This window comes from Schistosoma haematobium, chromosome 4 (genome assembly GCF_000699445.3).
Source record: "Schistosoma haematobium chromosome 4, whole genome shotgun sequence".
NCBI classification, from domain to species: Eukaryota; Metazoa; Platyhelminthes; class Trematoda; order Strigeidida; family Schistosomatidae; genus Schistosoma; species Schistosoma haematobium.
In genome coordinates, this window is record NC_067199.1 from 6,270,410 (window position 1) to 6,294,364 (window position 23,955).

At 37.2% G+C, this 23,955-nt stretch overlaps 1 protein-coding gene across 2 annotated transcripts; it reads right to left on the bottom strand.

Moving 5' to 3' along the window:
* Window positions 1–318: 318 nt before the first annotated feature.
* On the bottom strand, window positions 319–14,088 carry MS3_00007269 (uncharacterized protein). 2 transcript variants are annotated; one of them, XM_051215531.1, is made up of 9 exons: window positions 13,908–14,088; window positions 13,758–13,870; window positions 11,236–11,378; window positions 11,031–11,196; window positions 9,184–9,297; window positions 6,797–6,850; window positions 4,427–4,493; window positions 2,850–2,950; window positions 319–895 (listed from the first exon to the last, which is right to left on the bottom strand). In XM_051215531.1, the coding sequence occupies exons 5-9, from the start codon at window positions 9,268–9,270 to the stop codon at window positions 425–427; spliced, it is 780 nt and encodes a 259-aa protein (XP_051066055.1). In that variant the 5' UTR covers window positions 9,271–9,297; window positions 11,031–11,196; window positions 11,236–11,378; window positions 13,758–13,870; window positions 13,908–14,088; the 3' UTR covers window positions 319–424. The 2 variants fall into 2 exon arrangements, with proteins under 2 accessions (XP_051066055.1, XP_051066054.1); XM_051215530.1 differs by lacking the exons at window positions 13,758–13,870; window positions 13,908–14,088 and adding an exon at window positions 10,687–10,972 and having other exon boundaries at window positions 11,236–11,740.
* Between the last annotated feature and the right edge of the window lie 9,867 nt (window positions 14,089–23,955).

Here is a 23,955-nt window from a genome sequence, read left to right on the forward strand (position 1 = left end):
TTGGGACGAAAACCACGTTTCAAAACATAACTTATGTCAACATTTAGTAATCCTTATTGTCGTGATTCACTAGTAATGCTTTTGCCTCATACGAGTGAGTCATTTTGGAAGAATTCCGACCGTTCCGGTGACGAGGATCCTTATTGGTTTTTTTCTATCACCCTAAACACTTTTCAAAAACCTGTACCTTGATTTTAGAGTCATGTCTTACTGCAGTTGATAATGTTGCGTTGAGTGTTTCACATATGTTGTCTATCAGCAGGTTGGTTCATTTCTAATTCATTTTAGAAGTTCGCCAAATAACAAATAAGATAATAAGTCATAGCATCATTTATTGATTCAACTTGTAAAAAACTTTAACTGACCGACTCATAGTCTCCTAAATTATTTACAAATTTAAAAGGGATAGATGTTGTTCTTAAATTTAACCATATGTCAATTCGTAGTCGCTGTGATTCCACTCATGATATGAAGTGTTTTGCCCTTCTTCCCAAAGACTTATTGAACCGCATATCATTGCTCCACCTAAACATATGTCATTATCATAAAATGCACACCATTGTCCCGGTGCAATACAACGCATTGGCGCTTCTAATTCAATTGATAAACATGGTCCAACCTCTCTGTTATCTTCAATGGATGCATCGATTACACTGGCGAGTGTTGCATTGTCTGAGCTAGAAAGACATCGTTTCATGTCTTTCCTAAGGTAAGCTGACGCCAAAGATATGTCACTGAACGGTTTTAAAATACAGTTAACTGGACGCCATTTGTTTTGCCATTGGAATTGAATATTCCTCGAGTTTATAGATGAAAATGGCTCAGAGTTTATCCAAACTGCAGGACCACACCAACACTTGCGCATAAACAAACTTGGGTGGGCTGGGTCACGTACCTAAAATACATGTAAATGCAAGCAAATAATTAATGATCCCGAAGGTTACAATCGCAGTAATACTATAATTTTATGGTCAATATTGTGCATATGGTATGAGAAGCTTAATTTGTAAATATAATTGGTAATGTTTCTAAGCTTAGGATTTCTTTCAGGTTGTAGATCACTGATTACGAAACATTTCGTTTGGATTACAACGTCGATATGTTCGTGCACTAGGCTAATATTTCACAACTCCAACTTAAATGCAATGAATGAAACTACTTCTTCACTGTTTAGCTACCTAGAGTGAGAAGCGCAGTCTGTGTACAGATGTTTTGTTGATCAAGACCCCAGAACAATAAAATTAATGAAATATATATCGATGAAAATTACTTTACAGAATTTTATGAAATTTGGTAACTGTCTCTGAACACAAGTCTTAATGAAAAAAAATGCATTAAGAGCTGAACTCAAACTCACCTTGAGTCAATGTTTCGGGATGGTGCACCAACAACAAATGTTGCGTTATGGGTGTGAATACACTCGATCTACTACCGCTCATAAATAAACCGCGCTTAATAACTCACTTTTTACCTTCAACTGACCGCTTACAACTCACCAGTTCATAGCTTTATTGGTGTTCTTACAGACTGATTTCTTGATCTTTTAGAAGTAAAGGTGAAATTATTCTACTTAGAATTATTTATCTAGACTTAAAAGTTGTGAAGATTTGAACTCTTTCAACACATCATTTTAGAATACGCACGAAACTACTTGTTTTACCAATTAGTTTTAACATCAACTTTTGATGTATTTTACGTGTGTGATCAAAATAGCCTAACCATTTATCTCATTTAACTTTGTTTGACCCATCACACTTTTCTGGTGAGTCCCTGTTCATAACGTTCATATTTCTAAACCGAACTTGATTAATTTCTGAGTGAACTTTATATAAATAATCTAAATAGTAAAAACTGAAAATACATTTGAATAAAGAAACCTAATTACCAAGTAGATAAAGTGTTACATGATAATTACCATCAGGAAATTATCTTATAGCTTTTATTCCACAAATCCATTCTTTTTCTCAAACATATTGTTTTTGTCTATTTCTTTCTACTACCACTGATATTGTTACTACTTCCACCACTGGAATTTGCTTCAATGATTTCATCTGACTGTACTAATATGGTCTGGCAACATGAACCGACACAAGTGTGACAGATTTCATGACTGACTGATTAAAATAGTCTAATAGATGCTGTGTTAAAACCTTATCGATATTTAATCCTACAGTCCGTATGTCATATCAATGAGGCGATCATCATACGAGGCATCACACTATCTCGTTTGATGTTCGGCAAAGCATTCTTACATTTACGACCGTATCTGCAAGACTTTATTACATAGGACTATGTTATACAGGTGCTTGGAAACATACTACAGAATCCCCAGGTTTTTCAAAAAGTCAAAGCTATTACCTTTAGCAGCACATTATGTAACATATTGGCTTTATGAGACAAACACCAAAAGCCTCCTCAATGGTCGTGTTAACGTCTCAGACTGGGGAGCAGGGTTACGCAGGTTTCGAATCCCAGCGAGTTGCAGGTACGCCTTGTTAACGAGTACTAACTAATACGAACTCAAGGTATCCAATCTACTACCTACAAACACCTTAAATCTCAACATGGTACACCCAATGTCGAGTTACCTAGACTACTGACCACATTACAACTTGATCCACAGAATACAATAGGCACTACTGGATTAAGCAAACATGATATTACTCACTGCTCAGAGATCGGTTAGTCGTAAATACTAAGATTATTAACAGCATTATGAAAATATCTTCTTGAACACAAAAATGCTTCAATCAATGGTTGTTGTTTTTAGAATGATTCAAAATAACAGCTCAATTTTCCTGATATTGAAAAATATGAATAACAAAGATATCAAGAGGAATTTTACTCACTAAATAAATTATTTGATTGTGACAATCCATTTTACTAACATAATAAGGTCCATTAAAACGTTTAATAGGAATTCGTTGACCCAAAGTAAAATGATGTACACCTTAGGAGAAGAAGCGAAGACCAAGTAGAGTTAGTAATCTCGATGTTATAGAGGAAAGTCATGATAAACAAAATAACATCCTATTTTTGATTGAGATCATGAACCGATTGATGTTAGACCACCACAATTGAAAACCTGGAAGCACTGGACGGCCGTTTCGTCCTATTGTGGGACTCCTCAGCAGTGCGCATCCACGATCCCGCGAGCGGGATTCGAACCCAGGGCCTTCGGTCTCGCGCGCGAACGCTTAACCGACTGGACCACTGAGCCGGCATCAACATGTGCTCACTAGTGACTAGCTTCGTGAGGGAATTCTCGGAGTTCTAGTGAGAAGCCGTGACCAGTGGGGCTAATCCTTGTCGGGTAGAGACAGGTATCTACCTCAGTACAACGGAAGTTGGTCGCGCAATTTCGTGGATTGGTTGATGTTAAAAACTACCACCATTGGATGCCGGCTCAGTGGTCCAGTTGGTTAGGCGTTCGCGCGCGAGACCGAAGGCCCTGGGTTCGAATCCCGCTCGCGGGATCGTGGATGCGCACTGCTGAGGAGTCCCACAATAGGACGAAACGGCCGTCCAGTGCTTCCAGGTTTTCAATTGTGGTGGTCTAACATCAATCGATTCATGATCTCAATCAAAACTTAATAATCTCCACAACCCCTATACTAGTAACATCCTATTTGTTAAACATGAAAAAATTCTACGTAAAACAATCTATTTTCCCCGAAATGAGTATATAATTGAGTAATGCTTGTGGTTGTTCTAAGGAGAAAATCTAAGAGAAGTCAGTTTTATTGTTTATCCTATGACAGCCTAACAAGCTTATTACTAATAATTGGACAAAATACGACTTTTCCAACCGTATAATAGCATTAAACAGTGTTGTGTGAAATCGAGAGCCAACCAGAAGGTTAATCAATGGCAATGGGAAGCGAACTAAAAGATAAGTGCATTTTATTAAGAAATGGGTCAATTTCCAAAGGATTAGAGTGACATTATTATATATATATATATATATATATATATATATATATATATATATATATATATATATTAATGTACAGTATATGGTACCGAAGTGCGCACGTGTGTGTATCGTTGTAAAACAGGGTGGCTATAGCAAATAATATAGGCAACACAGGGTCCAGAAACAAAGAGATGTTTTATTTTAACTTCCTACACGCCACTCCTTCACACAGACACAACAAGATGTGAAGAGAAACTTAGTGGAGATAATCATAACAATAGTAAGGGAGAGCAATATATAGGGGCAAAAACTTTAAGTTTACTACCGGTTATTATAATCATCAAGGAATAAAAGAAGATATAAATAAATGAATGCATCTCCACTACTTTAACTGATATGCAGCCAAGTAGGAAAATTAGCTAACCACTGGTCACAAGAATTATTGTGTCGATTCAAAAGTAAGAAAGCCTGTATGCTGTAACATGACTAAACACCCTAATCACAGCTTACCTGTATGCTCTTCCAAAACTTGATCAGTTTCAAGATCTTTATAAACGCCAGGCTTTGGTTCCAAATACTACATAATACGAGAAAATTTGAAGTAATGAAAAAGTAGTTAATGTGGTAAGAAAAGCATACAACAGTATTATGTGGTGTGATACAACACATACATGGGTCAAATGTCTAGACGACTGAGTTACACAATTATATTTAAATAAGTTTAAAAATAAAGACGACAGTATTTAGTTAACATTGGAGACTATACTAAATAACATGATAATGATTACATATCTGTGGAGTAACTATTCACGATCATCACATTAACATTAATCACAACATAAAGACTGGCCAGTATCCAGATCCGAGTTAACATTTGAACCATGGCATTTGACCTTGTTATGGTACAAACTAATTAATCAATGCAATCCGGTAATGTACTGGCGGCCTGCTTGAGTATCTGGGCTACCTGTTCCTCTGATCTAGATATTTCATCAAGTTATCTGTTTTGTTGTTTGTTTTAGCACATCATTATGTCTATTGTGCGCACAATCTATTCAGGCGCGTTTATGAAAAGTTTACAACCTTTCGCTATACGTGATACAAAAAGGTACACTTAGCGACATCATGTTGGCTGGCAATATGCATTGAAACGAATGAACATTAATCAAATGTGGATTACCGAACTCCTAACATCTAACCGGTCATCATTCAAAATTTATCGTCACAATAGATCAAGGTATAAGAAAAGGAAACTTGTTGAAATACTTTATGCTGAGAATTCTATGTTGTACCAAAAATATAATGTTGAATAAAGCTAATAATAATAATAATAATAATAATAATAATAATAATAATAATAATAATAATAATAATAATCACACATAGGCTTATGTGTTCAGCTCTAAGTGAACAAGACTTGAGCCTTCAACCTATTATTACTGATCGGATGTTAATTGATTTAATTGCTAAGCCACTCAATTTTATCTAAGGTAAATTTATAAAGTATTGTCAGAAAAAAGTGAGATGATTACCAAACAAAAATATTAAGTATTCAAGTTTGTGTAGTTGAAACATCGCCTAGATGAGGATAGAAAGAGGAAAACTGACTGCACAACAAACAGAGGTAGGTGGGAGCGTTCGAAAATGCAACTGTTAGGTTGCATGCATTGACAACCACGTCACTGATATACAGCTTAGTCCTCTTGATTCGATAGTCAGGGACTACGTACAAACCGAATAGAACAAATTATTTAGAATAATCCTCAGTAGAGAGAATGTCATAAATATTTTTTAAAACTTTTAAGATAACTAGTAATTAAAAGGAGTTCACATTTATTATATCTGAATGAAGCTGTTGCGATCGAAAGTTTGGAGCCGAATTCTTGTACTCATAAGGATATTATTTTTGATATTGGATAATTTGATTTTGCCTCAGTCTTCCACCACTAATATTTTAACCCATACGCGTAAGTGTAAATTCCCTTCTTTTACCTATTAGAGCTTCACCTATTTTACCCCCTTATCACCTAACTTCTACTTGGTATTACATGGCTTATGATATAAAAGCAGATTGGATGTACCTGCGCCCGTGTTGACATTTGCACTGAAACTCCAATACGGGTACAAGTGTATCTGGTTGACGAGTCCTAAATGGAACGAAACGCGTGTCCTGGGTTGCACTACTAGCCATCAGTCGATTCTGCTTAAATACTTGTTATTTAATGGCAATATAGAATTAGTCCCTATAGAATGTACATACGCCAAAAGAGGTCGATCGATTGTAGTCCATAATTTCAACGGGAAGATTCACGCAACCGATACAACTGAATCTATAATATTAGTATTTTGGTACCCAAAACTCATCTTCATACAACTGTCGGCCTTCTGTTCTAAAATATTCATATACTTAGCCCACGAATAATCAACCTTGTAAACAATTCTTAGAATTATTTTGCATTTTTTACTTTTTACTAAGCTAACTAACTATGTTATCATATTTAACCTTACCTCAGACCGAGAAATGTGATATGAAATACTCACTTTGGCTTGTTTCAACAATACAAACGTATTTAGATAACATATTTTGGATAGTGACTATTATAGTATAACTTTCGACACCCATTTCACCTTTGTTGAACTCCCCACGGGATATAATCTCCGTACCTAAAAATCTATATTTATGCTGTAAGTAGCTAAATAGGAATTCGTGGAATAAATGAATTTATATTTTTCTACCACGGTTGTTGAAAATATGTATTAAGATTATACGGGTATGGTACAACGATTCAAGATTAAGATATTTCATTCTGATTTAACGTGAAAAGAAATTTCAATTTATAAAATATGTGGAAAAATGAAACAAATAAATATACGGCTTACATTATCAATAAACTCTGAGAACCGCCTTTTACCAATAAAACACATTCCCATACTCTAAGATAAATAAACAAATAGTAAGTGATGGTTAGAAAAATAAAACGATTGTATTTCATCCGTAAGAGACATGAATTTACACAGATTGGTAGATAATTGTATAAATACGTTTAATAATCATTTGGTTGAATGTCAGTTATCCACAACGTAAGACCAGGCACACATATGCATCGGTCCAAGTTGCCATACCTTATTAGTACAATACGATGAACACTAAATTCATATATATATATATATATATAATCTTTGTTCTCCTAATTCTGAGTCATTAATGTCAATTATATTACATCGCAAAGTTACACTCTTATACGAATACGGTTGTAAGCAGCTTGTGAGAAACCACGAAACAAAATGAATCCATATTATTATGCCTCAACTGTTGTTTTAGCATTCTTGAAATGAGTAAAGGGAACCAGTTATATGAATTTTATACACGAGCTTGTATCTTGAGACAGAAGTTGAAGTAATACAACCAGATGAAGGCTAATTGTTTATCTTTATGCACCAAATCACAGATTGATTTTATTTAGACTACCATGGACAGTTGTTTCTTCCTAGTATGAGACTTCAAAAGTGAGCATTTAAGACCCTGCCACCTAGGGTTGAACTCAGGACCTTCAATCTCGCGAACGAGCACTTAGCCTCTAGACCTCTGGTCGCTGCTGAGTTTCATACTAGGACGAAACAGTTGTCCAGAGCTTCCCGATTTTCAATGATAGTCTAAGAATAATTGGTGAGTTAATCTATTAAAATATAATAATCTGCGCAAAACCCCTATACTAATAGTTTACTATTAAGTTGTTACTATAGACTATGTAATTGCTTAAACTGACAGTAATAACATTTGTTGGCATTTAAACTATTATTTTTTCTTAAGTTGCATGTTTGCTGGTGCTTGGATCGTTACAATAACTTACTGCTTATTGTATACTTTAAGTTGAGGTTGGGGAATGTTTAGTTTTCTGAACTTTTGTGAACTTTATCTAACAATTGACGTCTACCTGATGATGATAATATTGATGCAACTCGTTTATAAGAAGCCAGCCTTAAAACCCTAGAGCATTTCAATTCCCACGACAAAATGTTTCGCTCTTACCCTATTTTTTCATAGCTTTACATACAATTGAGGTTTGTATGACTTTTATAACCATTTACTCAATTATTCTTAAATAGAACGAATTTCGTTGTGTGAAAAATAAATCAGGTAGTTGATTTGTTAACGGAAGCCTGATATCAGCATACAAGTAAAAAGCTGCGATTGTAGAAAACAAAAGGCTTCTGAGGTTAGATAAACCAAGGGAATATTTATAGTTTTGACATTTACAAAAATTATATCAGTGATTTTTATTTGATAAAATAATTATAATAATCTAAAATCACAATTCGTGATTTTAATGACAAAAAATACTGGAAGAAACATCAGTCTCTTGAACTCTTTACACATACATTTCTAATGGTGACTGATAGGTATGAAGGCTACTTATAGCAGTTCGAGTCGACCACTCTTAACGTTATACTAAATGTAGTAGATTACGATTTCGTTTCGAATGACTATGGCTGACGAACATATGTTGAAAAACTGGTGAGCGATTTAGTTGATAAGTTCAATTGATTAACGTAACTCACTCACAAAATACAATCCAGTCTATTCGGTCTCGGACGTTATTTTTGTGACAGCCATTGATACGACCCGGCTGCCCAAGCAGAAGTAGGGGGAGCAGCCAAATAGTGTCACTAGGCCTCACATTTGAACTTTAACTTAAAGTTCAGTACATGAAATTATAGTTGACACATATATCCTTTGTATTTTACACATACGTTTTTTATGTTTAATTTCATCATTCTGTTTTACTATAGTGTTCTCAACTGGGTTTTTTGGAATGCTTGTTGTATTATTATCACTCAGATGTTCAGACCTGTTTTAGTGTTAATAAAAAGAGAAAGCATAACCAATTTAATTTTATAAACCGGTTGATATTTCCAGGACACTTATGAAATAAAGTATGGCTTAAATCCTGGGACTTTAAACTTGCTTACTAAATAAGAATAAAACGGTTATGAGAAAAACTACTTCACAGAATAAGAGGTAACATTTTGAATGTACGATATAACTCAAATGTTCAAATTAAAATTAAGAAAACTTTAACGATAATTATTTAAGTAATAGAACTTTTATCAATCAAATGGAATAGTTAGGTGTATATTCTCTGAAAGTTGATTAAAAGAATAAACCAATATCCTTTTAGTTATTACTAATAGTTGTAAATTTTGTAAGTTAGAAATATTGAGCAAACAATGAAGAGTTCAAAAATAAACCCATATAACAAACATACTTCACGTCTGGAGTATATACGAGAAAGGCCAATATCCTGAGCAATTTGTTTCACTTGGGTTTTTAATAGATCTCCAACTGGAAACATACAATATGGAAGTTCTTTGTGAGAAATCTAGGATAAAAATTAAAGTAAAAAAATTCATATTAGTTAAATCACAAGTCTAATTATCCAGTCGAGTGATTAGAATCCTTGGTTAGTACTGAAGCGACTAAGGTTCAATTCCTGGATGAGATGTTATACTGCCGGTATGGAAAATAATGGTTTGAATATTCGACTTTTAACTATTGGCATAGCATTTAGAGTGGTACTGTTGTGAAGTAAAAGCTTAGTGATGAAATCATGTGGATTTCAATCAGTAGCTCGCAGATTCGAAATCCTAGTGGCATCATTAGGTGTTTCCACAACTGAGTCAGTTATCGCATCAGAGCACGTTAACTTGTGCTTATTATATGAATTACAAGTCCTGATGTCCCATCTTATATGTTAACAAGCAAATAAAATTACCAGTTGTTGAACGATAAGTGTGGCTAGCATTCTAGGACATGAACAAATAATATGTCGCTGTTACATCATAATTTTGTGGTTCACATCACAGACTGACCTTAGTTAGAGTACCATTGAATCTAGGTAACAACCAACAACTGTTTCGTTCTAGTATCAGACTTTTCAGTAGTGTGAGTCAGCGACCACACAGAGCATTGCAATTACCTATTCTTTGTAATACACTGACAGTGAACTTAATTCTTTACTAGATGAAAGAATATATAACACTAACAGAAAATTGACTTGATGGGTAAATGCTGATAAGCAATTAAGGTATTTCTGAAATACTTCATGTTAGTTGATAATACTTTTTACTACACAGTAATATCAAACTTACTTGAAAAAAAACCTGACATTGAAAAAGCTGTTTGTTTTAATATCTAATAACTTAGCAATTTCAGATTACATTGGATCAAACTGAACGAAAAAGACATCTCGTTCAAAATAAACAAAACAGAGTTGGCGTTCTATTTAAATCGATGTCCGTAAATCATAAAAACAATTGCTTATTTATAATGTTTGTAACAAACTGGTAAAACTACGTAGCCACACCAATTCAGTGCTTCCGCACTGGGTTTTAACGCTAGCAACCTAGTACTTCAGTTGAAATTTATTATTATCAGTAAACCATATTTGGAATATTGAGTTCCACTTTTAACTAAGTAAAGATGAAAGGAGTTCACATCGAAGTGTCCTAACGGAAACGTTTGTTTCTACTTAGCTGATCTTCAATCATACTTCATATGATTTTGAGATGGTGAAGATTTGTAGCTCAGGTGGATGATTTTGGTTTAGTTTTGTTCTCTGACCAAACCATCCAGCTCAGAGAACAAAACTCCACCAAAATCATCCTTCATCTATTTCTGTATCATCGTGCTAAAACACGAATGCTGTTTCTGTTTTAAACGAAAGGCAGATAATTTATGTCTGTATCGTAGGATCACCATCAACTCTTACAGTCGATAGCCAAAATGTCTGGTCTTTCACTCTATCAACAGAACGTAATAATCTGGCTTCAATATTGTCCTTTCGGTATTGCAGATAATTTCCAAAAGAATTTTGACAGTAATGGCCAGTGGCAATTGCGTCTGCAGCCAAATTTGAAGATGCTTGAACGTCATCATTAGCGCATTGGTTCTTGCTTTTTAACACCGCCCTTGTTAGCAAATTGAATTTTACAAATCTATTACACAATATATCTGGATTTGGTGTAGCTCCCTGCTCATAGGACTTGATAAGCGGTCTAAATAAGTGAAATAACCAGCAATATGATAATCCGTATAAAGAAATGAAACACTTACAAAAACACGTAATTCCAATATTCTTTAACAAAATTCTTCTCGAAAAAAGGTATCCCCAAATGATCACAAACAAACTGAGCATCTTGACGGTCTTTGTCTAAAGAACAGTCAGTATTTTCATCCAAGGAATCCCAGTTAGTCATAAATACACCTTTGACTTGAAATCCTGAAGTAATGTACAAATTCGTCGTAAAAAATAATCTACCTTTCTTTTTGAGAAGATATGCAGATACAGCACTGTCTACACCGCCTGATATTGCACAGACAACTGAATGGATTGAATTTACATATGTAACACAATTGAGGTTTGAACCGAACCAATTGAACAGATTTCGGCGTTTCAACATCCTACAGGAGATCAGTGGGTTATACTAGGGAAAATCGTGATACATTATTGGAAACTGAAAAAAGAAGTCATACATCATGACCTCATCAATCATTACTACTTTCTACTTATAACGTCAGTGAGGACTGAATTTCTTTAGAGAAGTTGTACACTTCATTCGTCAGATCAGTTCAAGTGAACATTCATCCAAATCCTGTGGCCAGCAACTGAATTCCAGTGCTCATATACTAGTCAAATCATACTAAATTATAAAGATTCAAATACCAGGCATGAACCATGCAAGAGACAAAAGATTATTACTAAGGGATTATTAAAACAAAAAAGCAAACAGTCGTAGTAATGAATATTACCTTAAACGTTATTCTGCTTATTAAAGACTCTGAAAATTATTATATTAACTGATGTAGGACATATATATATATATACAAATCTATATATCCCAATCAACTAAAAACGGCGAAGCGCTCCAAAATGACTCCTATTTCGCCAGTCCGGGGTAAATAACGCTCATTCCACACCTTTTGTGACTTTCTCACAAATGTCGCTGAATTGTTTAATATTTGCCTATGTATACACCAAAATGTCTAATTTTGCGAAGCCCTCTATCCAGTACAACAACAACATATTTTTGCTGCTAATGAAAACGATATCTGGCTATCTTTATTTGGTTTTCAAAGTTACCTTGATGTGGAACCAGAAACAACACATTCAAGAATCAATTGTGGGGATTACTCTTGCAGGTCAAATTACAGTCGACAAATTGGTGTGACGGTAATAAAAATCCAGAACTTGGCTCAAATTTGGAGGCCAAATTACACCACTTGTTGTACCATAGCTCGACAAAGGTTTATTATTTTATGCAGAGCATAAGTATTTTCAACCAATCTCTCTACTCATTGACCTAGATCGGGTAAGAAACACTTTAGCCTACAGAGTTACGTAATGCTTGGGAGAAATCAAACTTTTATTGCCGGAATGTCTGTCGTTGCTGCGTCAATAAGTATCGATCTCCGCGAAATCAAGGGGCAACGACTACACAATACTGATGTGTCCCTGTTCAAAATAAACTGTTATTCCATAAGGTTATACTGAAACGATCATCTATATATTTGAAGATGTGACAAACATGCGAGATTCCAACAGTTGTAATATTCAGCACAACCAAATGCAACTTTCGAATGCATTGACTGAATCGCATCGTATAACCAATGGGATGATTATTTAGTGGCATTTCTAAAAATACCAGGTGACGCACCCACATAATAAGCGTCTTCAAAGAGCTTTAATTCCTACAAAATACCTATTTCCGTTATGAATAAAAAACAAACGATACAACCTCGTTATAGTAATTCCCGCTAAACCAAAAACTACGGACAATTAATGATAACCTGAAAGAAGTGGATAAAATACTCTCTCGTCTTTGGTCTATTTGTGCAGGTGAGATTCGTCTTTTAATTATCAGGCCAATATAAAGCACAGCAGTGAGTTCTGTATTGCTCTGAAGTTGTGAAATATAGCTTAGGGAGTAGATATGAGTCAGCTTCTAATATTTGATTCTAGATACTTTAGAAGTATTAATGAGGTTCGCTAACCCCACCCTTTCAGACCCCATTATGACAAATATGAGCACTTGGACTTCTTTGCATTCGTTCAGCCAACTTTCTTCGCCGTATGATAGCTTGGAACAGTACGTGCGTTTGACTTTACATTTTCATAACTAAACGAATTCAGTCTAAATTAATAACATACCACTGGTTGGTGAGCGTTTCGGAAACAATAGAAAACCATAAGTCGACCGTAAATGCTTGAATCAGCCGATAAGACCAGTTTCTAGTCGTTCTAACGTGTATCTAGTCATGCGATAAAAACTGGACACTAGTTAGTATCGTATATATCACATGGTTGAAAAAGGTAGCATACTCGGAGTTTGAAAAATTTGCCCTATAAAACGAGAGATGTGAGCCCCATCATCTATCGAAGTGAAACTTCACCTAGAAACACAATTATATATATATATATATATATATATATATATATATATATATATATATATATGGAGTGAGTGACATTGCACGAATCCCTTTCAGACACCTCAAATGAGCAGAAAAATGCATTTAAAGTCAATGAATTGCTGGTACTCGCACAACAGGTCGACAATTAGCGCAATACTTCTGGTAATTTTAGTTCCAGCACAATTACTTCATTTTCAGCCAACCAATACACATTTCCAGAAAAATATTTGTCAGCTTTAATTTAACAGCCATTTTTAACGTATAAATTTTATCTGCATGTTAATTCAGAGATATTCATAACCAAAATATCTTGGACAACACGACTTAGCCTTGACATACTCAACCGTCAGAGATCAGCTGTTTACCTACTTTAAATCATTTAAACTTCGACCTGAAATTGCTCAATGCACAAGTAGCCCGAATTTCAATCTTTATGAAGCTGAAATCAAGAACGCATTGTTCCTTGGATTCTGAGTCTAAGGCTTTGTAAGTTAGTTATTTGTTCAAATTGTAGAATACTTTTTTATCTTGATCCTATAATAATCGAAAATAACTGAAAGTAGGAATCCAATATTGGTTTCTGATAACTGTAAACAGATTGAAAAGAGCCATCACTAGGTATGAACTTGATAGCGATAAACAAAACAGAAACAAAAATGTTGTAATAGACGGTACCATATAGCACAAACACACTCATTTCTGAGTAGGTACGATCCCAATAGACCCACACGTCACTTTTAGTCTATTTGGTTATTTTCAGAAAAGATCTTCAGTCCTCAGTAATAAGGATGGTAGGTTGGTGAACCTGTGTTAATCGTAGCAGATTGCCTTCCAGTGAAAGTTCAGCTTCTCCTTGAAAATATTCACCGGTGGGGATGATACCACTTGTTCGGGTAAGGCGTTCCAGTTATTGACTACTCCATGAGAAAAACCGAACCTCACTTTAAGTTTATTAGGTTGCGGTTTATGAACCTTCTTGCTATGGCCTCAGAAATTATTAGTGCTGGAGGGAGCAAAAATATAGGACATATTAACATCCAAATCATAATTAAAGATACGAAATGCCAGTATAAGATCACCTCGCGTCCTGCGATACGACAAGGGGAAAATGTTTAGGCGTTTTAAGCGCTCATCGTAGAGGAGTTTAGAAAGACCCTTCACTAATTTTGTCCCCACACAATGAATACGCTCAAGTGAGTTAGTGTCCTTTATCAGACATGGGCTAGCAGCTTGGATACAGTACTTTAAGCGTAGTCTTACATAGATAGGATATAAAATGCGAAACATTTCCTCGTCAAAGCATTTGAATGCTCGGCGAAGTGACCGTAATGCACGAAAACCTTTGACAGCAGCTGCGCTGCACTACGTAGTTGTTCTCAAGTCATGAATTATTATTGCTCCTAAGTCTTTATGTTCTTGAACGCTTGGAAGAGATGTACCATCAATAGTATACTTGTAACTATTACCGTGTCCGATGTGCATGAGCACACTCTTCCTAGAATTAACTTCTAAGCCCCAACCTTGAGCCCGTCTAACTGATTGATCCAAGTCAGCTTGAAGATCCAAATGATCAGCCTCATTTCTTATTGTTCTCCAGATTTTTACATCATCAAACAGTAATGTCGACGACTTAAGCAACAGCATAATTCATTAACTTAGATAAGGGAAAGCAGAGGGCCTGAGATAGTGCCTTGGGGTACACCACTTTTGACCGGCTTCCATTCAGATAGCATTCCATTGACCCTCAATCTCTGTCTGTGGCCACATAAGAAGTTTCCCATACATTCCTGTACAGCACCTATTATTCCGAAACTCGAGAGCTTCTGCATAAGACCTAAGTGTGAAACCCTGTCAAATGCTTTGTTAAATTCTATGAACATCACATCGGCAGACAGATCGTTATCTATTGCTGCTTTTCAATCCCCTCTCGCAATAAGTTAATCAAGCATGAACGCTTGTTACGAAACTCATGTTGCTCGGGAGTTAACAGATTGTGTGAATCTATGTGACTTAGTAACTTAACCCGAATTATCTTTTCAAGTGACTCAACAACTATGCTAGTCAGACTGATGGGCTGGTGGTTAGATACGTTCTGCATCTGACCATCCTTAAATATAGGACTGACTATAGCATCTTTCCAATCTCTAGGGAGTTGGGCGAGTGAAACGAATATGTTAAAGAGAGTCGTGAGAAGTCTCGAAGTAATGTTCGCAAGAGATGACAGTGGTCGTGGGTGTAGTCCGTCAGGGTCCAGTATCTTACACGGTTTGAGGTTAGTTGTCAATGGAAAAACAGTTTCCTCAGTCACATATACAGATCCAATGGCTGGTATCTCTGCGTGATTGGGACAAGTAGTTGCAACAATACACGTACAATAGATTTCGCTAAAATGGGTTGGAAAAGTCTCAGCCATTACCTAATCTGATTCAGCTAGTAAATCTGAATTTTCGTGTGACACCAACGGGGAATATCGTCATTACGTTCTGTTCGCCGTTTAACATACGAAAACAACGTTTGGGACAAGTGCGGCTATCATATGCCAACTGTCGTTCGGAAGTAGTACGGCGTTTAGCTATGGTCTTTTAAATATATCCCGAACTTTTTATATTCACACTTAAATGGTGCGTGTCCTGTTGACAAGAATAAGTCCCAGAAGTGCTTCCCATGATTCAATAGCTTCCGGGTGATATCTTACGTGTTGACCATGGGATAAACGGCGATGTTACAAACTCAACTGTAGTCTTAAACTTATTCCATCCATCTTCGATAGATCCACCCACATCAATCGACCAGTCAGTCGACATAACACAGTCTCTGGTTGCCGGGATATTAGCTTGCCAGATATTGGGACAGGATGGAGCAGATACAAATCAGTCAGTCAGCTACAACGTATATGCATCGGTCCAAGTTACCATACCTCATTAACACAACAAGATGGACAGCGGATTCATAAAAGTAGTTAATTCAGAGGTGGTAATGTGTAAAAGAAAGATTGCAATAAGGATACAAATTGTATACCGTGTGCCCTAAACTTAAAGTACAGTACAAAATTGTCACTATTCACTAGTGGGAGAAGGTTCTGAACGTCGATGGCATCCTCACAGTGGTGTGCGAGGACAAGGTCCAGCAATGACGAGTCATGTTCCAAGTTAATATGTGTCAGTTTTGCGATAGGACATATAACGCCTATGCAAAATAAGGAAGTGAATGAATACTTGACCTGTACTGTTTTGGTATATGCTTGATTGTTTGAGGTCAACTCTTAACCAACCAACCTATGCTGTTACGAGTTCACGGTTTTCTCAATATATTTGGAAATGGAACCTCGTGCAAACTGCAAACTTGGCCTAGGAAACAGGAATGTGACCACAAGGTTAGATGTTGGATGACATATCGTTAAATGTCACTGTACCCAAGTAATCTCAAGTGTTTCAGACGACGTGGCCAGTCCAATTAGTTTGCTTTTTACGTTTCTTCTTAATGGTCCAACTTTTGTCTTTGTAAGTAGAACATCTAGAATGCGTATTCTGCCTTTACTTTCTTCCACATATTTGAATTTCATCATCAGATGAAATTCATTAATTCGCTCGCGTCCCTTTCTTGTCATTATGTTTGTCCCAAACATTTGATCGTCAAACATATTGCCAATTAGGAAAGAATCGCATTACACACTACAAAACCTAATACGGCTGGAGATAAAACTATCATGATAATTTACACCGGTCAGCAATACTTATCCATTTTCTGTATTGCTGCAAGTATGTAAAAACCAGTCAACATTCAGTGAATACTTCATGATGCTTTATCACAAGGTTATCAAACGTCATCATGTATTTTTGCTAGATAAGTGGCTGTTTTTCTGCAGTCGTATGGTTCAAGAAATTGGAATTTTCTCACTGCGTACAATTACGAGAATTAGTGAAATAATGTGTTCAGAAGGAACACTGTGCAAAATGTTATCGTTTGTGAAATTAATTATTGTTGAACCTGTCAAAAGTAGGCCTTGTTTCATGAAAAGATAGTTCCCATATACCTGCCAAAGATCCTTGTCATGTTATTGGTACATGTGAGGTAGAATGTTGCACAATGAAGTCCAGAATTGGGTTATTGGCTATAGGAGGAATATACCGTAGTCCGTGTTGTCTTGCTGACGACTTTATCTTTAGACACATCTGCTCATGGAGTAAGGCAGAATGTAGTCTCATCATTGGAGACTTCAACGCACCACATATCAACTGGATAGAGCTTACAGCTCCAGGTGAGGGTTTCGATAGCGACCCTCTATCAACAACTATTCAGTGTGCACTTGTACAATGTATCGCAAATCTGACACATATTGACTTGGAACATGACTCGTCATTGCTGGACCTTGTCCTCGCACACCACTGTGAGGATGCCATCGACGTTCAGAACCTTCTCCCACTAGTGAATAGTGACAATTTTGTACTGTACTTTAAGTTTAGGGCACACGGTATACAATTTGTATCCTTATTGCAATCTTTCTTTTACACATTACCACCTCTGAATTAACTACTTTTATGAATCCGCTGTCCATCTTGTTGTGTTAATGAGGTATGGTAACTTGGACCGATGCATATACGTTGTAGCTGACTGACTGATTTGTATCTGCTCCATCCTGTCCCAATATCTGGCAAGCTAATATCCCGGCAACCAGAGACTGTGTTATGTCGACTGACTGGTCGATTGATGTGGGTGGATCTATCGAAGATGGATGGAATAAGTTTAAGACTACAGTTGAGTTTGTAACATCGCCGTTTATCCCATGGTCAACACGTAAGATATCACCCGGAAGCTATTGAATCATGGGAAGCACTTCTGGGACTTATTCTTGTCAACAGGACACGCACCATTTAAGTGTGAATATAAAAAGTTCGGGATATATTTAAAAAGACCATAGCTAAACGCCGTACTACTTCCGAACGACAGTTGGCATATGATAGCCGCACTTGTCCCAAACGTTGTTTTCGTATGTTAAACGGCGAACAGAACGTAATGACGATATTCCCCGTTGGTGTCACACGAAAATTCAGATTTACTAGCTGAATCAGATTAGGTAATGGCTGAGACTTTTCCAACCCATTTTAGCGAAATCTATTGTACGTGTATTGTTGCAACTACTTGTCCCAATCACGCAGAGATACCAGCCATTGGATCTGTATATGTGACTGAGGAAACTGTTTTTCCATTGACAACTAACCTCAAACCGTGTAAGATACTGGACCCTGACGGACTACACCCACGACCACTGTCATCTCTTGCGAACATTACTTCGAGACTTCTCACGACTCTCTTTAACATATTCGTTTCACTCGCCCAACTCCCTAGAGATTGGAAAGATGCTATAGTCAGTCCTATATTTAAGGATGGTCAGATGCAGAACGTATCTAACCACCAGCCCATCAGTCTGACTAGCATAGTTGTTGAGTCACTTGAAAAGATAATTCGGGTTAAGTTACTAAGTCACATAGATTCACACAATCTGTTAACTCCCGAGCAACATGAGTTTCGTAACAAGCGTTCATGCTTGATTAACTTATTGCGAGAGGGGATTGAAAAGCAGCCATAGATAACGGTCTGTCTGCCGATGTGATGTTCATAGAATTTAACAAAGCATTTGACAAGGTTTCACACTTAGGTCTTATGCAGAAGCTCTCGAGCTTCGGAATAATAGGTGCTGTACAGGAATGTATGGGAAACTTCTTATGTGGCCACAGACAGAGATTGAGGGTCAATGCAATGCTATCTGAATACGAGCCGGTCAAAAGTGGTGTACCCCAAGGCACTATCTCAGGCCCTCTACTTTCCCTTATCTAAGCTAATGAATTATGCTGTTGCTTAAGTCGTCGACATTACTGTTTGATGATGTAAAAATCTGGAGAACAATAAGAAATGAGGCTGATCATTTGGATCTTCAAGCTGACTTGGATCAATCAGTTAGACGGGCTCAAGGTTGGGGCTTAGAAGTTAATTCTAGGAAGAGTGTGCTCATGCACATCGGACACGGTAATAGTTACAAGTATACTATTGATGGTACATCTCTTCCAAGCGTTCAAGAACATAAAGACTTAGGAGCAATAATAATTCATGACTTGAAAAAACTACATAGTGCAGCGCAGCTGCTGTCAAAGGTTTTCATGCATTACGGTCACTTCGCCAAGCATTCAAATGATTTGACGAGGAAATGTTTCGCATTTTATATCCTATCTATGTAAGACTACGCTTAAAGTACTGTATCCAAGCTGCTAGCCCATGTCTGATAAAGGACACTAACTCACTTGAGCGTATTCATTGTGTGGGGACAAAATTAGTGAAGGGTCTTTCTAAACTCCTCTACGATGAGCCCTTAAAACACCTAAACAGTTTCCCCTTGTCGTATCGCAGGACGCGAGGTGATCTTATACTGGCATTTCGTATCTTTAATTATGATTTGGATGTTAATATGTCCTATATTTTTGCTCCCTCCAGCACTAATAATTTCTGAGGCCATAGCAAGAAGGTTCATAAACCGCAACCTAATAAACTTAAAGTGAGGTTCGGTTTTTCTCATGGAGTAGTCAATAACTGGAACGCCTTACCCGAACAAGTGGTATCATCCCCACCGGTGAATATTTTCAAGGAGAAGCTGAACTTTCACTGGAAGGCAATCTGCTACGATTAACACAGGTTCACCAACCTACCATCCTTATTACTGAGGACTGAAGATCTTTTCTGAAAATAACCAAATAGACTAAAAGTGACGTGTGGGTCTATTGGGATCGTACCTACTCAGAAATGAGTGTGTTTGTGCTATATGGTACCGTCTATTACAACATTTTTGTTTCTGTTTTGTTTATCGCTATCAAGTTCATACCTAGTGATGGCTCTTTTCAATCTGTTTACAGTTATCAGAAACCAATATTGGATTCCTACTTTCAGTTATTTTCGATTATTATAGGATCAAGATAAAAAAGTATTCTACAATTTGAACAAATAACTAACTTACAAAGCCTTAGACTCAGAATCCAAGAAACAATGCGTTCTTGATTTCAGCTTCATAAAGATTGAAATTCGGGCTACTTGTGCATTGAGCAATTTCAGGTCGAAGTTTAAATGATTTAAAGTAGGTAAACAGCTGATCTCTGACGGTTGAGTATGTCAAGGCTAAGTCGTGTTGTCCAAGATATTTTGGTTATGAATATCTCTGAATTAACATGCAGATAAAATTTATACGTTAAAAATGGCTGTTAAATTAAAGCTGACAAATATTTTTCTGGAAATGTGTATTGGTTGGCTGAAAATGAAGTAATTGTGCTGGAACTAAAATTACCAGAAGTATTACGCTAATTGTCGACCTGTTGTGCGAGTACCAGCAATTCATTGACTTTAAATGCATTTTTCTGCTCATTTGAGGTGTCTGAAAGGGATTCGTGCAATGTCACTCACTCCATATATATATATATATATATATATATATATATATATATATATAATTGTGTTTCTAGGTGAAGTTTCACTTCGATAGATGATGGGGCTCACATCTCTCGTTTTATAGGGCAAATTTTTCAAACTCCGAGTATGCTACCTTTTTCAACCATGTGATATATACGATACTAACTAGTGTCCAGTTTTTATCGCATGACTAGATACACGTTAGAACGACTAGAAACTGGTTTTATCGGCTGATTCAAGCATTTACGGTCGACTTATGGTTTTCTATTGTTTCCGAAACGCTCACCAACCAGTGGTATGTTATTAATTTAGACTGAATTCGTTTAGTTATGAAAATGTAAAGTCAAACGCACGTACTGTTCCAAGCTATCATACGGCGAAGAAAGTTGGCTGAACGAATGCAAAGAAGTCCAAGTGCTCATATTTGTCATAATGGGGTCTGAAAGGGTGGGGTTAGCGAACCTCATTAATACTTCTAAAGTATCTAGAATCAAATATTAGAAGCTGACTCATATCTACTCCCCTAAGCTATATTTCACAACTTCAGAGCAATACAGAACTCACTGCTGTGCTTTATATTGGCCTGATAATTAAAAGACGAATCTCACCTGCACAAATAGACCAAAGACGAGAGAGTATTTTATCCACTTCTTTCAGGTTATCATTAATTGTCCGTAGTTTTTGGTTTAGCGGGAGTTACTATAACGAGGTTGTATCGTTTGTTTTTTATTCATAACGGAAATAGGTATTTTGTAGGAATTAAAGCTCTTTGAAGACGCTTATTATGTGGGTGCGTCACCTGGTATTTTTTAGAAATGCCACTAAATAATCATCCCATTGGTTATACGATGCGATTCAGTCAATGCATTCGAAAGTTGCATTTGGTTGTGCTGAATATTACAACTGTTGGAATCTCGCATGTTTGTCACATCTTCAAATATATAGATGGTCGTTTTAGTATAACCTTATCGAATAACAGTTTATTTTGAACAGGGACACATCAGTATTGTGTAGTCGTTGCCCCTTGATTTCGCGGAGATCGATACTTATTGACGCAGCAACGACAGACATTCCGGCAATAAAAGTTTGATTTCTCCCAAGCATTACGTAACTCTGTAGGCTAAAGTGTTTCTTACCCGATCTAGGTCAATGAGTAGAGAGATTGGTTGAAAATACTTATGCTCTGCATAAAATAATAAACCTTTGTCGAGCTATGGTACAACAAGTGGTGTAATTTGGCCTCCAAATTTGAGCCAAGTTCTGGATTTTTATTACCGTCACACCAATTTGTCGACTGTAATTTGACCTGCAAGAGTAATCCCCACAATTGATTCTTGAATGTGTTGTTTCTGGTTCCACATCAAGATAACTTTGAAAACCAAATGAAGATAGCCAGATATCGTTTTCATTAGCAGCAAAAATATGTTGTTGTTGTACTGGATAGACGACTTCGCTTATATGTCCATATCTCGAGGGAATATATATACATGAATTGAATATTTGAGTAGGCACATTAAATGGTATTGAATTCATTATTTATCCCTGTAACTTGGTTGTCCAAGTAATGCATATCGAACTGAATTTTGAGTTATGTATTTTTTTCATCAGCCATGCCCGACCGTTGTTGCTACCTTGACGTGGTGGTCGGGCTTGCCTATCGTGATGAAGCAACCGAGCTATACTGGTTGGAACAACCGTTCCTCAAGGTCCTACCATGTCAGACAGGTCGGTTGAAGAGCGGTAAGATTAAAAGCAACAAACCCAAGGTCCGAAGGCGAAGTCGTTCTGCTGGCTGTACAGAGGTGTGACGGCAGTAAGGTGTTTCCTTCAGACAACCAGCATGACAGCGATGCTGCCTTCCCACAAGGAGGGGTGGGGTTAGAAAAGGTCGACCCTAAAAACGCACACCTCGCCTTATCCCACGGATATCCGTCTCCGGAGGTAAGGTCTCAATAAGTACGGAGCTAACACAAAAATTACCCATAACAAGGTCGTGTGTGACCGACCTCAAGCAGTTTTTCCTTGGGCACTGCGGTCACGCTTCCAGGTCACTAAGACCACTTCTAATCCGATTTCCTTTTCAGGTACCTCCAGAACAACCCTTCCACGGTGTGGGCAACCGGGAAGTGATAACCGCCCTCATACTTCTAACAGCACTCAAGACCACTGTATTCATAATCAACCTCCCTCTCCAATTCCTATTATTCCTCCTACATCGACTTTCAACTCTATATTTCCTCTCTCGGCTTCCACCTCAAGTGTCACCGTAGCCAACGATTCTAGTGCGCAAAACACTGTCCCAGGTCTACTGAAACCTCGCTCCACACTACACATTGGAGCCTTCAACGTACGCACCCTATGTCAAATCGGTCAGCAGGCTTCCTTGGCTAAAACCCTAGAGTCTCTTTCCATTGATGTATGCTGTGTCTCCGAAACACGCATACAGGATTCCAGTGTGGTCATTCACTTGACCTCACCTCGGCAAGACGGAGAGCCAACGAGATACACCCTTCGTGTGTCTGGTGACCCGATGGCAAGTTCTCGTGGAATGGCAGGTGTAGGCATAGCACTAAGCATGAGGGCCGAACAAGCACTATTAGAGTGGATCCCCGTCAACAGTCGTCTATGTGCTGTTCGGCTGAACGGCTACGTAAGAACTCGGAAGGATAGGGACACACGTCGTTGCCTTTTCGTCGTTTCTGCCTACGCTCCCACTGACTGCAGCTCAGATGATGTGAAAGATGAATTTTACAGAAAGCTGTCCGAACTTCTTCAGAAAGCTAAACGCTCAGACATAGTACTCGTAGCAGGTGATTTTAATGCTCAGATAGGTAGTTTAAACCAAACAGAAAGGCATTTAGGTGGATATTTTAGTATTCCGACACAGCGAACAGATAATGGTGATCGTCTGCTGCAGCTATGCTCAGACAATCGTTTATTTTTAGCAAACACAAATTTTAAGCATAAGGAGAGACATCGTCTAACATGGCGACCCCTACACCAAACCAACGATGGACTCAAATAGACCATATTGCCATCAGTCATCGTTGGAGAGGGTCGGTAGAAGATTGTCGCTCATTCTGGAGTACCTGCTTGGACTTTGACCACACCCTAATAC

Bases quoted from the DNA above. Each gene is read 5' to 3' on its own strand.
- MS3_00007269 (XM_051215530.1), bottom strand. From the start codon at position 11,377: ATGTTGAAACGCCGAAATCTGTTCAATTGGTTCGGTTCAAACCTCAAT. The intron at 9,298-10,686 runs GTAAGAGTTGAT...TTTTTATCCTAG, and splicing joins AGACATTTTGGCTATCGACT to ATTTCTCACAAAGAACTTCC. The intron at 2,951-4,426 runs GTAAGCTGTGAT...TCTTCTCCTAAG, and splicing joins AGTTTTGGAAGAGCATACAG to GTGTACATCATTTTACTTTG.